This window comes from Embiotoca jacksoni, unplaced genomic scaffold (assembly GCF_022577435.1).
Source record: "Embiotoca jacksoni isolate LCO1_2020_lvr unplaced genomic scaffold, fEmbJac1.0.p SCAF_2, whole genome shotgun sequence".
Lineage (NCBI taxonomy): Eukaryota > Metazoa > Chordata > Actinopteri > Embiotocidae > Embiotoca > Embiotoca jacksoni.
In genome coordinates, this window is record NW_027185340.1 from 4,780,602 (window position 1) to 4,798,460 (window position 17,859).

Consider the following 17,859-nt stretch of genomic DNA (forward strand, 5'->3'; position numbering starts at 1 on the left):
CCAAATAATCATCTGACAACCCCTCAGATTTATCTGCTGTCCCTGCATAAAACTGGATATAAAGTAGTTTAAAGTAGCTCCACCTGCAGCAGCTACAACAGTAACATGTTTCTCACACACTGATGCTTCAGTAATAATGACGTATATCATACACTGCTCAAAAACATAAAGGGAACACTTAAACAACACAATGTAACTCCAAGTCAATCACACTTCTGGGAAATCAACCTGTCCAGTTAGGAAGCAACGCTGATTGTGAATCAATTTCACCTGCTGTTGTGCAAATGGAACAGATAACAGGTGGAAATGAGAGGCAATTAGCAAGACAACCCCTATAAAGGAACGATTCTGCAGGTGGTGATCACAGACCATTTCGCTGTCTCATGTGGCTGGAGTGTGTCAGCAGTTCCTGCATGATGAAGGCATTGATGCTATGGACCGGCCTGCCCGTTCCCAAGACCTGGATCCAATCCAGCACATCTGGGACATTGTGTCTCGTTCCATCCCTCGACGCCACGTTGCACCACAGACTGTCCAGGAGTTGACTGATGCTTTGATCCAGGTCTGGGAGGAAATCCCTCAGGAGAACATCCGTTGTCTCATCAGGAGCATGCCCAGGCGTTGTAGGGAGTGATACAGGCACGTGGCGGCCGCACACACTACTGAGCCTCATTTTGACTTGTCTTGAGGAATTTCCACAGAAGCTGGATCAGCCTGTGATCTGATTTTTCCACTTTTATTTTGAGTATGATTCTAAATCCAGACCTCCATGGGATAATGATTTTGATTTCCATTGATCATTCTTGTGTTATTTTGTTCTCAACACATTCCACTATGTAATGAATAAAGATTTTCAACTGGAATATTCCATTCAATGAGATCTAGGATGTGTTGTTTAAGTGTTCCCATTATTTTTTTTGAGCAGTGTATATAAATCAGTCAGAGGGACCAAACCAGTAGCCTTCTATTACATTCATTCTTTTTGCAATGTTCGATATGTACTTTTGCTTTGGTAGAAATTTGGCACATTCACTTGCACTCAAGGATGAACTGATCAAATTTTAGTCTTCAAATGTCACCGAGTTCAAATCCATTTCCCGTTGGAACGCAATATCTCAGAAATGCTTTCAGGGGATCTATTTGATTTTGGCACAATTGACTAAAAACATAAACTGATTAGATTTTGGGGGTCAAAGGGGACTGTGAGTTCAATATCTATATGGGTTTGGACAGATGCATGAAAACAACAACTTGAGTGGTTAGCGGAGGCACACAATCGCTAAACGGTAATTCTAATTTCAATTTTTTTTTTTTTCCCCTTTCTTTTATTCGTGGGCATCTGATTAAAACTATAGCCAGCAAATAAAGACTTGTGATGTAACATGAAATGCCAGATGGCAGGCCAGATTTGCCTCTGTCTGCACGATAAAAGGGAACGTTAAATTACCTACTTTTTGGAGTTCAGTAATTCTACTTAAAGTCTGGAAGACTGGTGTATTTCTCACTGACATGAGGTTCCAATCATCCATGTATTCAAGATGTCTTTTTTTTTTTTTCAGACCTTAACTCTTGTCTCTTTATTTGCCAAACCAAACAGTAGGCTATAGGTCTGGTTTGCAGCGCAGTGGCTGTAATGGGAAAATCAACAAGCTATGCAAGAAGGTTCAAATCACTGTGGAAAGTAATGGAATGAATGAGCCTTTGTATACATATATATATATTTAAAAAAAAAAAAAAAAAAAAAAAAAAACATTTAAAAAATATTTTGTAACTTGCAAACAACGCTGTCATTAACAATTAATAATAGAGACGTGCCATCAACACAACAAATTAAATGGTGAAGCCATACTAAAATTAAACGTTTATTATTAGCGGTCCATAAAGTCAGACCGACGTCACGAGTCTGCTGGAAAGTCAGGCTGCTAAATCGAGCAGCGACTAATCGCTCATCTGCCTTCGGCCCAACTCGAGAGGACCAAACTCCGACATGTGTACGTTTGCGTGCCGCTAATCTGAGTGTCCCTTTCGTTTATTTATTATTTTTTTTTCTGGTTCTAAACGTGAGGCAGGATTCGCGTCTTTTTTTTGTTTTTGTTTTGTTTATTGTTGTTGTTTTTCAGCCATGAACGTAAACACAAAAAAAAAAGATAATAACGCGCTGTAGCACGCCGGCTAAACGGAGCTAACGTGGAGCTAACGGCTCACCTATTTGATTTCAGTGTTACTCGTTAGCGCAGTGAGTATCCCTATAATATATCCAGCGTGTTGGAAGAACTGGCCATGTGGATGGAGCAAATTTAACTATAGTCTGGGTGAGGAGGAGGAGGTGGTGGAGGTGGATAAACGGCGCTGACGAATGAGTTTAAGGTGTAGTTGTGAATGTTGACACTTGCCACCTTGATCCGGTTTGCTAGCCACGTAAACCGCTCCTGCTGCTTTTTTTTTTTTTTTTTTTTTTTTTTTTTTTTGGTGTTGACGTTGCAGGAGCAGCTGCTCCTTGTCCCAGCCATTTAAACCATTTTATGTGAATTCAGGGTGGCCCAAAAATAAATAAATAAATAAATAAATAAACGTAAGACCGTCCTTAAGGCCGAAACTCTGCCGATGACGTGAGCAATTGTTGACTCAAAAATGCTATAGCTGCACGGGAACGTGTGTGGCTCGTTGGGGTTGCCTGGTTTCCTCGTTGCCTTGAGCGGATGATGAAGCGGGTCGTCTGGCTGATATCAGGCTTAAACAGAAGAATGATGAAACTACTCATCGCCCTCGCTTTGATCGCCTACATCGCCTGTAAGTACAGTCATCATCTGTGTGTGTGTGTGTGTGTGTGTGCAAGTGAAAACCATCTATCTCCAAAGTTGTTGATAAAAAAACAAAACAAAACAAAAAAAACCTTCTTGGATTCCCTGGAAAATAGCAAAAGGTTGAAAACAGGATTGTTTATTCTGAGATTGTTCACTTTTTTTTTTTTTAGAGATTCATGCTTCTCACAGGACATATGATGATTTGATAGAATATGATTCATTACTGTAGATTAAACTAACCTGTATTACGAGGTAAGTCAAACTTATTTATAGCAGAACAATCCACATGAATGCGGCTGTAATATTAATCCAAAAAAAATGTTTAAACTAGAAAAACAAAGCCAAAGAGCATTTTCTGCCGAATGAGTATACTTTATGTACATTTTGCTGATAATGCTGACTTACTTTTACTTAACAATTTGAATGCAGAAATGTTACTTATTGTGTAGTATTTTCACAGTGTGGTTTTAGTACTTTTACTTAAGTAAAGGACCTTGAATGCTTCTTTCACCGCTGCTGGCCAATCTCCCACCGTGTATCCTGCAAGACTGTATAAAAATCATTCTCCTGGATATGCCACTGGTTCAACATGCAGAAAAAATATGATGGATTTCAGGATTGTTTCTTGACTATAATTTCTTATTTAAGCCATATCAAGCAAACATGCTAAAGAGTAACTTCTGTCAGTCTCTAAAGTGAGGATTTGTTGATTTTTACTACATACTGGTGTTATTTTAGTACAACAATGGCTTAAATTAGGCATTTCTGAAGTGCTTTAGGGAATATTTCAAAATATTGAGATATATAGTGTATTGCAATATAGCCTAAAAATATCACAATATTATCTTCAGGCCATATCGCCCAGCCCTAGAATGAGGACTGTATTTTCAGATGTGTGTTGATCCGCTGAAGTTAACCTGCTCTGGAGCAAGTTAGCCTTATGATTTATGGAGTCAAAAACTGACAGACAAAGACGATAAATGTGTCATCATTGTATATTTATCGAAATAAAACACTTAAGAGCTTTCTTTAGCAACATGTCCCACTTCTGCAGATCTGAAAATACGTCATCTAAAATCATAATCCATGAGATTTATTAACTAATTAGGAATCAGACTACATCACACACTTTACACTGTCTCTGTCTCTCAGCCAACTTGGTCTGCGTCGCTTTTACTCTCTTTTCTTTCTTTCTTCCCTATCTTGTCTTTATTTTTAAAGGTCTGAATTGTCTGAAATTATGTCTGTCTGTCAAGGCATCATCTACAGGCTTTTCTCCCATTTCAGCAGTCTCAGACGCGTATACGCTGCAACGTAGCAGTTGGCATCGTGGTTCTCTCCTTGTTCAGATGGTGTTTCTCAGATATTGATTATTGTGGGTTTCTTCAGAAATAAGTCAAGTGTTACACTACACAGCTTGTCAAATATCATGCAGGGTCTCTATAGAGAAAGCCTCTTTCTCTTTGGAGTGGTAATGCATAGCACTCCTAAAGTGCAGTGCTTTGAAAAAAAACACATATTGTGAGATGATTTGCAGTATGAGCAGAAAGACCATAACAGGTGAGACCAATTCCTGAGCCACAGGCCTTGTTCAGGGATTTAAAAAGCATTTTTTTGATCTAATGAATAGTGTGAAAATTAGATTGAACAAACGTAGAAGGTTAGAGGAAATTACTAGGAAATACATGTATTTGAAAGACAGGATGAAAATTTGAAGAAGTGATAAATATCGGCTTAATGATCTTTAATCCATTTGTCAAATGGGACAGTTGTAGTTGAGAAAACAGCCGGAGGTTTTGTCCTTCCTTGGCTCCCTTCAGCAGTTTTGCTGTTTAGTCTGGGCAGACTGGTATTGTTGAATGTGACACTGCTACAAATGTTTACTTTGTATTCATGATGCCATTTTTATGATGCGTTTCCTCTTTGTCTCTTTCAGCTGTTTGGGGAACATATACAAACATGAGGTACAGTAATTCATTTTTCTTTTACCTAACTGCTTAAAATGAAATATTTGCCATAGTCTGGCTTTCTAGTACACCAGTACATTCTATATAAAATCACGTGACAGTCATTAACATCAGGCCTATAAAATACTGCGATAATATCCTTAATCTTGTAATCACAATGTAATTTAATTTGTTTTACATCTGAATCCTGCGTCAAACAAATCTAACCACTATGAAGTCCATCAAGTCAAATGCGTACAGTACCAGTCAAGCTTTGACACTCCTTCTCATCGGAGGTTTTTTCATTACCTTTCCTGTTATTTCTTAGCCTGGTGGTACGCTCCATAGGGAATCGTTTCAGTTGTTACATCCTACTAGGCCTCTGGTTATTTTTGAAATTATTGGAGCAGCCGTCAATCAATCTATATGCGCCAAAACCGGCCAAAACGCTAAAAAATTAAACAAAAAACAAACCCTCAACTTCAACATCATTACCCTTAACCACAGACACTGGTTACGGATTGGTCCACCCTTCAGAGTGGCTGAGGGAATGTTAATGTAAACAGCATTTCCACAGAGTAAAGAAAATGGATGCTGTTGGATATAGTCAGGGATGACCAGGCTGATTATTTCTGAAGTGTAGAACAAAGACATCAGAGGCTGTATTCACAAAGACTCCTAACTAAGAGTTATACTTGATAACGAAATTCAGAGAAAATTCTTAGAACTCTGATGTTTTCTAAGAATTTCCCTTTTAAGTTAGGAGTAGATCCTTGTGACGATAAAATATATTCACAAAGCATCTTGGCCATTCAGAGAGCTCCTCATGGGGAAAAACTGTTAGGAGCAGAGAGGAGGACTTTTAAGAGCCTTAGGAATTTCTTAAGTAGAGGAAAGAATTGCGGAAATACACTGAGGTAAGAGAAATATTCATCAAATGCTGAACGAAGGCACGCTACTGAAATGCTCCAAATTATATCGTGCAGGGTGATGTTTGTGGTCGATCTCATTGGTGAAGTTCACTTCTCCCACTCAATGAAATAATGGCAAAAATTACAGCGATCGCTCCGTGAACGTATTTGGTAACTGGAAGAAAGACTCGGGTCTGTCGCAACCTTCATCAGCAGTGAACACACAAGAAAAAAACTGCGATTTCACAGCCTTGTATTGACACACAGTTAATTTAATTTCCACTGGATGCCACTGTCCATTCTGTGTCCTTTCTCAGCAAGAGTGCTTTTTTTTTTTAATCAACCTTACCTTATGACCATAGTCATACCTGGAAATGGGATTAACCACACCTCCTCACTAAAATAAGGGTTTATGTCCTTACTTGCTCAGAGTTGCTCTGAGGAGTCTCCTGAATCACTCCTAAGATAAGACTACTATCTTAATTTTTGGGGGCTAAATTAGGAGCTCTCCGAGAGGATAGTACAAATATTTGTGAATAATTCCACCAGTTAACTTTTGACAAAGCACACTTTGTGGACTGTAAAACACAAATCGAAAACTCTTTCAAGTGACTCACTCGTTAAGATGGTTAAGTTAGTAAATGGTTTAGTTGCCAATTGGCGTGTAAAGCTCTCATCAAGACAAACATGTGAAAACTTGTATTACTTTGTTGACATGTGTTTGTTGTTTTCTGTAGAAAATAGTAACTCTTAAATCCGTAGGCATGGCTAAACTTGGGTAGTCTAGACGGGTGGAGAAAAAAAAATCTGTTTATATTTGTTAATTCTTTGATGATTCACCATCAGTGCACTTAACTGTCTAATCAGAATTCAGGATAGCTCCCTAGTGCTGGGACCAACATTACTCATCTCTATAAAGGCACACTGGGCTCCTTGATGTTGTGTAGGTTTATCTGGTGAACTAACCATCACTGACAAGTTCATGCGGAGCTCAGCCTGCAACACGTTATTGTTTTCTGTCTCTGGCAAGTGCTTACCTCTGGACAACAGCTGGATTTCACTGTTTACGGACAAATTTACATACAAATAAAAGATCAAAAGGTGAACTACTCCATTCTGAGAAGAGCAAGTTCTCCACAGCAAACTGAATTGGTAATAAGACTGTTTCTATACACAGTTTATACTGTAAATACAACACAGCACAACACAGTTTCTCTTTCAAGAGAGAGAACTGCGGTGTGGTTGAGATGGCGAGAAAAGCAGCGATTTGAAAACGAAGTTGGTCCTGTTCAAAGAGGACAGCAGCACTGACTGACTTTAGGGTTGAAAATATTGTCAAGGCAAAAGTGTAATTTCTGTCTCTAATGTGAGAGGTAAACATGCCATGTCAAAAATAGTAGACATAAATAAATTCAGCTGAAGTTTTTATATTATTAAACTATAGGTGTGTATAAAATCAAACTATAAATTTGTCAACCGTTCAAGCCCTCATATCATAGATAGATAAATTGTCTTGATTTAACAGGTGCATTGTTAGCCACAAATGCACATTCCTGTTATGTAATTTTATCCATTCAAAGTAAACCGAAATTTTACTCCACAACACACACACACACACACACATACACACACACACATACACACACACACACACACACACACACACACACATGCGCGCGCGCATATAAATGCTGTGAAATGAATTTTCATATGGAGGTTTTTATTTGTATATCCCCACTGTTAATGACACATTGATGGTGATGGGTCATTTGTTGCTACCTATAGGTAACAGCATGCTTTCGTCTGATGTTGTGATTATGTCTGACATCATCTAAACACTCCTCTCCTTGTCTGTGTTCCTCTCATCATAGATCAATACAAGAGCACGGAGAAATGAAGATTGAGCGGAGAATTGATGAAGTGAGTTTGACACAGAGAGCTTTGTTCATACATGATTGTTGTCTTCTAAAGGTCCAAGGAGCTCTGCTGTATGTTGTCTAATATTTCCTTTTCTCACCGATATATTTCACATTGGTATTAAACCTTTAATAGACTACACCCTAGTAAAAGTATGCATGTTTGGACAGACATGACTATACATGATTTTGTAGCCTCTACTTTGTGATTGGGCTTAAAAAAAAAAGGTGAACCAAACAATTCCACTCCTAAAAAAATATAATAAATGGGTAAAACACATATTATTTATAATAGTATGCCTCGGTATGTATCTTGTTATTCAAACATCACATGCATTTAAAACAGATTTTCACACTTTCAGCAAAGCTCCCATCAGGGCAATAATAATGTTGTCAGAATTTTGCCATAAACTAGATTTACTTGGTTTGGAACATTATGAACAACCATATTGAAAAACTGATATCGTAATGAGAGAAGACATATTTTTTTAATACATGGACAAGACGTAGACACTTAAATTAACAATCAGAAGTAAAATTGTTTTTTGATAGGATTTTGAGCAGACATGAAAGTTTGGACATAAATTAGATCTGTGAACAAATGCTGCAGCCATAACTAAAGCACTGAGGCGTAGAATCTGCTTTGTATTCAGGGACATTTCTTGTTGATATCTGTCTCACATAAATATTTGAAATTTAAGTTTGGTGGAACATTTTTTTTTTCTTATGACCACACTTTATTTTTTTTAATGAAGCAGAGAACACGTCCAAGCATGTATACACACACACACACACACACAATACAACTGGAAAGTCAGCTACATTACTTCAATCATAATTCCCCTAATACTGAATCAAAGTGTGGGCTTATCACAGATTGCAGGAGCTCACTGACATAATTACAATTTGTTATCAGGTTGACCTTAGAGTTTAAAGAGTTGACAACCCTCTGAAATCCATAACATTTCTGGCAATATTACAAGTCATGTTCTGCTTTGAAATCCTTTTGAAATGCCAGCTATAATGATGACTCTATATCATTATAATGAGAGATATACTGTTGTTTGCAAATGGACCTAATAATTTATTTACACAGTGAAATTAAGGATCGACTGAGGACTCTTGGTTTTACATCTTGGCTCCTCCTTACAAATTTAAAGGGGAAAAAAAACAGTTTAAACTTTGATGACATTTAGAGGATATACAAGGACAATTCATATTATAACTTGGTTTCTCAAATAACCAAGGTTTGGATCAATATCTTTGGTAAAAAGTCATCTTTCATCTATTTATTTTTGCTTTTGGTGAACATGTAGGCTCTCATGGGCAAGTCAAGTCCTTTTTTTTCTTAACCCAATATCACAAAAAACTGTACATCATAAAACAACCTCTATCTTTGGATTTCCCACCTGGATAAAGAAAAACTCTTTCAACTCCTCTTTTAACAGAAAAAAAAAAAAGAAGAATCCATTCGTTAGTTTTTATTATTACATTTTATTACATTTTCTCAAAAAACCCTCTTAAGGTAGTCAAAGGTGAGACACTTAGTCATAAAATATTTTAGAATTCAGTAAAGGGCTGTTGTGAAACGGTACTCTTGGGAACTAAAAGCGGGATTGTTGCGATAGACAATTTGCGCATGCAGGAAGCTGGTTAATCCCTTTTTCTGGACTCTCAGCACCACCCGACCTGTAGAAAACAGTCACTGCTGCAAGCTACTGGAAGTGTTGATTTTGGCAAAGACCTAACTGGTTTGGCGCTCACATAATCGTTTTAGTCAACAAAATAAATTAGTTTTATTCTAGCTTCTAGGTCCTCATACAAACAGTATGTATAATTATTGTAGAAATAGTAGTTAGTTGCAGCCCTAAAATGAATTTAAATCAATTAATGAGCTAATATCCATCCATTCCTGCTGCTTATCCATGGTTCAGATCACTTGAATTAATTTAAGATGTTTTGGGAGGACATTTTTTTAATTGCCTTTTAAATTAGATGTATTTCAGAGGAACATAAGGAAGATTTAACGGGTTTCTATTGAGGCCACCATTTCATTTGAATGTGTCAAAGCTACTCTACAATCGCATAGCCCAAGGGATATTGGGGCTGGAAAGTGACAGGAATATTCTGTTAACAGGTAAATAAGTGATAAATGTAGCTGCAGTAGCAGCAAAGGGAACGCTGCCTATTACTCACACAGCTGTCTTCATGGTGTCCTAGCCCAATAGATTCGTGAATAAATGAGCATGTAAATTAAATAAACTTAATAAAAACAACATTAACATGGTGGTGTTGTAACACAGACATGCTGGAGGATCAATTTACTATTTACCAAGTATTGACTTGTGATTTCAGCTCACACTTCTCTCCCCTTTCATCTCACTTTAGGCTGTGGCTCCTCTCCGGGAAAAGATTCGTGATCTGGAGCAAAGGTGTGTACCCTTCTTATACCCAAACTAAGCCCAAAGCGGTATCTCTTCTTGTTCTCAGCATAAACATTTTGTACATTGAAAATACCAGCTCAGCGCTACATGAAAGATTAATGGACTAATATTTTGATTTAAGGACCAATGTTATGTATGCCTTAATTATTTATTTCAATAAATAAGATAGAACATTAAATAAACAACTAAATAACCTGAACTAAACTTTACATATGGATCTGTACTATCAGTACGAGCCAAGGCAGCTGTGCTGAATTGCATGTTTTTCTAGCATTTACCAAAAGTTTGATGAGTGATGCAACAGAATTGAAATAGTTATGTGAAATTGCATGGTGGTTGTGATAATGAGACTTCTGCATAGCACGCTATCCATATATTACACAAACATTTGGTATTCCTTGGCAGCCTCTGTTGGTGTAGTATTTCTAGATGCTGACTGCATGTTCACTTTTAATACCTTGAATGCAAATGAGGCAGAAATATAAAGGCACTTGTTTAGGTGTTTTTGTCTTTGTGAGTGCCCACTCTGTAAGTCTTCTGTATGTCGCGGGATTACGAAACTCTTTAAAAAGGAACATACTTTCTATCCATGCGAGTCTCCTGTGTAGGCACAGGTTTAACGGGGAATGAAATTCCTGGTTTTCTGTTGTGTTGCAGCTGCTGCTGATGTGCAGGTTTTTTTAGATGGTGTTTGATGCCTCCATTACTGATGAAGCTAACTTATGTGAATGTTTATTATTTTGGGTATTTATAAGACAGCAGGTTTGACCACTCTGTCTATCGTGTAATACAACATTGATTGTACTCACTAAAGTGATTGCATCTTGGAAACTGGCAAAATCTCCATATTGACAATCAGTCAAAATCAGTTATCCAATTTTTTTTTATTGTTTTTAAAGCAAATGTTATCTTAAAGTATAGTTCAGAAATCTTTACTGACTCAGCAAAAACACAAAAAACACATTGCTTCAGTGCCTGCTCACTAGAAATGAATACTTCCTCTGGCAAATCACTTGTCTTATGATGCATGTTATGAGAGCTTTCAGAAAACTGCAGTGTATCCAAGAACTGGATTTACACCTAGCTTTCACACATTGCTCTATTTCGCTTTGTTATTATTTGTTTTTTCTTCCAGATGTTCATCACTAAGGAGTTTGTCTTCTCTCTTCCAGTTTTTCTCAGAAATATCCACCGGTGAAATTCCTGTCAGAAAAAGATCGGAAGAGAATTTTGGTAAGTGACAAACATCTAACTGCAAATAGTTAAATTCATTCTCGTTGTAACGGGCCTTGTACACTTTACACTTTTTTTTTTTTTTTTTTGGAAAAGTTTTATACACGAGCAGATTAAAATTGTATCTGTAAATCCAAAACCACCTGCTTTTAGAATAGAGTACAATTTTTTAGAGCACAGCCGATAATTACAGAAAACACTTAATTTGCAAATTAGACTCGATCTACTGTATGACAGGATATTGCTGGTGACTCACATCCAAAATACATAATAAGGAGGAATAAACTAATATAAGGTTCCTTACAATACATTGGATAACTTGTCATAAGAAATAATTGAGAGTGATTTATTATAGCACAGAGTACAATTTTAATATAACATCTAAAATTCTTAGTCGATCTGCGTCTTTGAAGTGTGCATTTTATATTGAGAGTTGCACTCGTCCCATTTTCTTTGAGAGGCTGAAAAGGCATTCATTGCCCTGAAAATATCCTTTACTGATGTTATCTTGCATGTGTATTCTTCCACTAGATTACTGGAGGGGCTGGTTTTGTGGGTTCTCATCTTACTGATAAACTGATGATGGACGGCCACGAGCTGACGGTGGTCGACAACTTCTTTACTGGGAGAAAAAGGAATGTGGAGCACTGGATTGGTCATGAAAACTTTGAACTAATCAATCATGATGTGGTGGAGCCCCTCTATATTGAAGGTGAGCTAAAGAATACATGTGGGAACTAATGATGCTTTTTACTTACTATTACTATTATGTGTTGATGACCGATACAAAATCTGCTTTGCCACAGCAAAGTAAACTTGCTTAAAATTGTGGGAGAGCCCAGGAAGCGGTTCAAAAAATAGTTTAGTTATAATATTTACTTTATAATGATAAAATAAACCACATTTATCTGTGTCGAAATAATATTAACCACAAATTGTTGTCGCACATATCCATTTATCTTAGACTGTGCCCTAGTATCATGTCTCAGCCTTTCTATAAACTGAAAAGCTCCTAGTCATACACTACAAGGCGCAATACAATGTAACAATAGAGAACATGTAACCTGGCTGATGCTCAAAATTATAACAAATTATAACTCGGATAATTATTTAGATTTATGACCATAAAATAAATGTGCCAAAATGTTTACCCAGAAGTGCAGTCCACAATTCCTTTATCTATTTAACTCCACAGTGTTTGTTCATTCGTCTATTTAAATTCAGAAAATCACCATCGTTTACCGTAGCTGTGATAAATGACACCCCTTTGAAAAGCTGATATGAGGCCTCTGCTTCTGAATAGTGTTCGCCAAAGCAGTTATTAAAAGTAATTTAGATGGGCAGATTTCTCAGTGTAAAGCAGTTGCGTCTAATTCATCTCTAACGTTTCTCGATGAAGACTTTTTTGAGCACAATTTACACAAGAATATTTTATTCTTTTTAAAGTGTATGCTGTACACAGCTAATTAAATTTACCACACTTGAAATGAGCAACAAAACTAGATAACATAAATTGTGCAGTGTCTGAGCAGAGTAGTACATAGCTAATGCTAGGCATGTACTAGGCACTGACTTAATGTCTGCCACAAATGTCTTCTGAGTAGAGAGTGTCACAACACTTCAACCCCCAGAAGGCTGTGAAAAAGAGCAGTGTTATGAAACATACTGTGGTCGTCAGAATAAACACTTTGTATTCCAGAGAGTTGTCTCCCTGACAGTGCAACGCTTCTCATTACAATTCAACTTGAGTATTTTATGTTTGCTGGAGAGTCTGACTCTATCCTGTCCAAACCTACATATTAAAACAGATCACCACAAAAACTATCATGTACTATGCAAAATGTTTTAAAAAGGGGGTACTGCCCGAACCGGTGTAGGATATTTTGGTGCATTAGGCAAATTCGAACTTGTATTAAAAGAGCACCTATGTTTTAAAAGTTCAGCTGTTTGGTTGGATGAATGGAATACATTGCTGTGGTGGGTACAGCATTGTTGAAAGTAGTGACTTGTCAAGATCTATAAAAGTCTGTCAGGATGCCGAGAAAGTTAGACAATCACCTTTTCTTCCGATATGGACAAATCACAGTATAATTCCCTGCAGGTGCTTGACTTGCACTTGCTCGAGGGCATCCGAGCTCCTCGACATTCTCAGCCAATGCAAGCATTAATTTCCTGATCTTCTGTTTGTTTACTTTGGTATAGCATCTGTCAACAGCCCCCTGTTGAGCTCTATTATACTAGAGGTTGATGTAAGGGTGCAAGTAGGCTTCATGAAGTGCTGAATGAATAGCAATGGCAGCGAGGATTGACAGCTCGTATATCACCAGCCAACTGTAAAGGGTGCTTGATTATCTGTTGCAGTAAATAGATGGTTTCTTTGTGTGAATTTAGCACTTGGTTCTACTGCCTTGAAATGTCTCACAAACTTCACTCCAGTTTATGGTAAGAAGACCTTGGACTGTCTATTAGAATAATATAATGCATGGACAGTGATTTATATACTGTAGAGTTCACCCAGATGTGTCTGATTTACATTTAATAAAATTGCTGTTAGAAAATTAAGTTTTATAGAATCTTGAAAATGGAAATATATCGAAACTAACAAACACCAGACATGCAGAGATTTCTTGCTGCCTTCCATAGTCTGAAAATCTGATGTCGGCGTCCTTGGAACGGCAATGGACTGAAAACTATTGAGAGGGAAGATTGAACAACCGGTCAAGCCTTCAATGGGTGATGGTATTTGCCTTCAAAAGAAATAGATTGAGTGTTTTAGAAAATGGGACGTTGATAAAGAGAACGGGCCAGAGATGGTTAAGCAAAAATAACCTGTTACTGTGTGTTACTTTCAATACTTAAAATGTTTTATTCCTCTGGCATTTAAAATGAAAGCCTGGCATTGGCCCAGTTGTGTCAGCACCACTATCCCTCTGGACAGCACTCTGTGGATGTTGTAAGAAAGAAAGAAAGAAAAAAAAAGTAGTTGTTCCAACATAAAAGTTTGACCGACCAATGTCATAACATTTTCAGTTTACTGAATTTGTACTAAATACAGTCTTTAAATAGTCTGTAAAATGTTTCATTAATTTTAATGTTAAACATAGAGAGTCAGCTGAGCTACATAAATAAAATAAAAGATTAAGTTCAATTAACAAATGTTGATAAGTCTGACACGCAGTCATATTCATATTTTTAGTCGTGAAGCACTTTCAAGTGTGATTCCTCATGCAATACGCTGCCTTATTATTATAGGTTTTGATGTGATGTTGGTCACATTCAAGGTCAGCAGTGATCCTAGCTTTAATGTGGCCAATCAAAAATGTGTCTACTAGGAGAAGTGATTTATTTAAGCTCACAATATTTCCATCTGACAGCTCACCATGCGGCTTTGAGCACAGCTGCACATTTGCCTTGAGTGTTCTCTTTGGTCCGCACTGAACCGCACATCCACAACTGATCATTCAATAGCATGTTTCCATTGAAAGTGTAGTTCTCGTACAAAGTTTTTCAGGCGAACAACATACTTTATGACTTTCAAATGTCTCAAAGACATGAGATGTGACGTGATGGGATTTTTTTTTTCTATACAGGCTTGAGACGTGACTGGGACTCGGCTCTGCTTTTATCTGTAGTTGACATTGAACATACCAAACACATTTTTGGCTGGATCACAACAGCAGAACCAAGCCTATAAATGTGAATGTCTGTCAGTTAGTCAATGATAATGATGCAGCTGTGACTATCTGTCTGTCTCTCTATCAGTCAGAGTTACACCATCAGTTGACTGAATGCCACGACGTCCTGTATTAGTTTTGAAATTTAAAGGCATGTGGCGTTTCATACACGGTTCAGCCGTACACACGATTTTGTCTCAGTCTTGTTGTCTGATTCCTTATCCCCTTCATCTTGAATCTACTGTATTGTTCCAGAGTTTTTTTTACTTCTAATTTTAAATCCTCTCTCTTGTTGTTCTGCAATTTACACCCCCAAAGTTGGATATTAGTGGAAGCTTTAAAACAAACGATATCATTCAGTTGCACTATTATTTGCATTTTGCTTGAACAGGTCTGCATTTCATGGTGAAATTATTTCTTGATTTTCCTGGTCTTCACAGTGGACCAGATCTATCACCTGGCCTCTCCAGCTTCTCCTCCAAACTACATGTACAATCCTATCAAAACGCTAAAGACCAATACCATTGGAACTCTGAACATGCTTGGTGAGTAATTGCAAGAAAGCCATTTACATTTATATGATGATAGGGAAGGTTTTTAAAAACAAGTCTGTCGTTTACTTTGACTAAACTGATGCTTAGTCGAGTCTTTGGCAAAAAGTTTCTTCCCCTTATGGAGTGGGTCAAAAGAAGAAAACGTCTTCATTAGTCCCCCCATTAAATTTCCAACCTTTTTCTAACTGCTTACCGTTTAAGTCAAGTAAAAACATTTTATACTTCAAATGAGTCAAATGTCATGTCTTGTTATTTTATGTGGGTGATGTAAAACAAAAACAAACAAATTAAGAAGCAGAATCCTATGTTTCATAAATAATGAAACTGGGATTTTTCATGAGAAAGCCAGTCAAGCTTTTCTCACCCTAACAATTGTCATTAAGATTTCAACTGAAAATAATTGTCAAAACCCATCATTGATAGAGCCTGAGGGGAAAGTTAGAGTAGTCTCTCCTATTTTTCAGCTAATTGCTGTTCTTCGGCCGTGCTACTTCTCCTTCTTTGTTACCAGGTGCCAAACACTGACTGAGAATTACCATTCTATTCATAATGGTCCTGTCAATAGCTATTATATGAAAATGTTTGTAATTTATACCATTGTTTGACATGTTAAAAGCCATTACTTGGACAGATGTCTATTAAAGGTATAAATGTCGATAGATTTCACTGGGCTTACTTTAATCTGTTTTATGTATTGGCTTTATCAATCCAGAAAAAAATATTGCCACTTTGTTAATGTTGAATATTTTAATAAACATGTATATTCAAAATATTGTTAAGAAACAAAAAGGACCCATTTGTATTTATTATAATACATGTTTTGTAGATTGCTCAACCTTGACAGTGGTACAGTTTGTATATAATAATGATTAATAATAAGTCTCTTATTAATCTGTGTATTTAATTAGGTTTGAGGCCTTCAATCTTTGTAGTTTCTTTCAAAGAAGACTGTTTTCACTGTCCTGTTTGTCTCCTAGGGCTGGCAAAACGTGTTGGCGCAAGACTTCTCCTGGCTTCTACCTCTGAGGTTTATGGAGGTAAGAAATATGCCTTCCACTTCTCTTTAAGTTTGCTTTACACAACTGGATTGAATTATTGTTGGTTCTGCTCTCCAGTGAAATTGTTAACTTTGCGGAATTGTTAGGACAGGACACTCACTGAATGTGTTGCCACGTAGTGTGTGAACAAAATTAAACTGTTTTTGGAGGCTACATGTTTTCCACAATCTCCTGTGATCTCTTTTTTGTGTCATTGTAGTCAGTCACATAAAGACGGCTGCATGGTGATAAAATAATGAGTTGTTCAGGGATTGTAATTCAGCCACACAATAATTATGGCGAGGAGAGACCATTTTTATAACTCATAATTACTACATTTGTGCCTACTCTGCGAACAAAATATTGCACCACGCAGACATGGAGAGATTCAGAAGTAACAGAACAGAACTTTATCCTGATAACTAATCATGTCATTAAATCAAGTGTTGCAGGTCATTGACCCTATTGGTTTAGTGCTTAAATTCAGAAGTATTTTCTGAATAGAGATGCACTGAAGGTGTTTGTTTGTGAAGCTGTTAACAAGATGGAAAGCAAAAAAAAAAAAAAAAAAGTTTAATTCCGTGTTGGAAACTTGTCTAAAAGGATCCTAATACTTCCCAAAATATTTTTGTTTCAGATCCTGAGGTACACCCTCAAAATGAGGAGTATTGGGGGCATGTGAACCCAATTGGCCCTCGAGCATGCTATGATGAGGGGAAGCGTGTAGCAGAGACGATGTGTTACGCCTACATGAAACAGGTATCATCAATGTAACTCTAATGTACACATTTTAGAAAATAACGGGCACAATGTTTATTTATTTTTTCTTGATTGAACGTTATGTTAGTAATTAGTACAAATAATACAAAACAACAGCACAATTCAGCAAATGTAACAATTGGCTTAAAATGAATTTTTTTTTTTAAATATTCCACAATAATAAAAAAAAACTAAAAAATTCAGGATTTTAAAAATTGATTTGAGTTTGGAGTGGGACCAAAGGTTACTATCACTCTTGATATATTATTGATGATGTATCTCATAATGCAAAAAAACAAGTTTTCTAACATTTTGGAGTCACTGGAGATGTGGTCAATTTTGAGGATTTATTGATTATAATTAATATTCACAGTATGTAACAACTTGCATGACAGTCATGTCCAAACAGTTTAAAAAAAGAAGGAGAATTTCTGGATGAGAATGAAGGAAATTGCTTCTAGTATCTGGAGTGCAGTAGTGCATTTGGCAGCACTGCTTTGTGGGTGACACGATCACACGCCTTGCTGCGATCGGTATGCCCCATGTCCAATCCTTATGACCAACACAAAGGACTTAATTAT

The 17,859-nt window shown here is 36.9% G+C and overlaps 1 protein-coding gene across 1 annotated transcript in view; it reads left to right on the forward strand.

The window, feature by feature from the left end:
- Positions 1–1,955: 1,955 nt before the first annotated feature.
- Positions 1,956–17,859, forward strand: part of uxs1 (UDP-glucuronate decarboxylase 1) — a 30,767-nt gene continuing 14,863 nt past the window's right edge. The window contains exons 1-9 of the mRNA XM_069154116.1: positions 1,956–2,790; positions 4,741–4,768; positions 7,533–7,581; positions 9,966–10,009; positions 11,194–11,254; positions 11,786–11,966; positions 15,369–15,473; positions 16,460–16,519; positions 17,157–17,278. Coding sequence (XP_069010217.1) covers positions 2,700–2,790; positions 4,741–4,768; positions 7,533–7,581; positions 9,966–10,009; positions 11,194–11,254; positions 11,786–11,966; positions 15,369–15,473; positions 16,460–16,519; positions 17,157–17,278 — 741 coding nt within the window. The 5' untranslated portion in view covers positions 1,956–2,699. The remainder of the gene's footprint in view (positions 2,791–4,740; positions 4,769–7,532; positions 7,582–9,965; positions 10,010–11,193; positions 11,255–11,785; positions 11,967–15,368; positions 15,474–16,459; positions 16,520–17,156; positions 17,279–17,859) is intronic.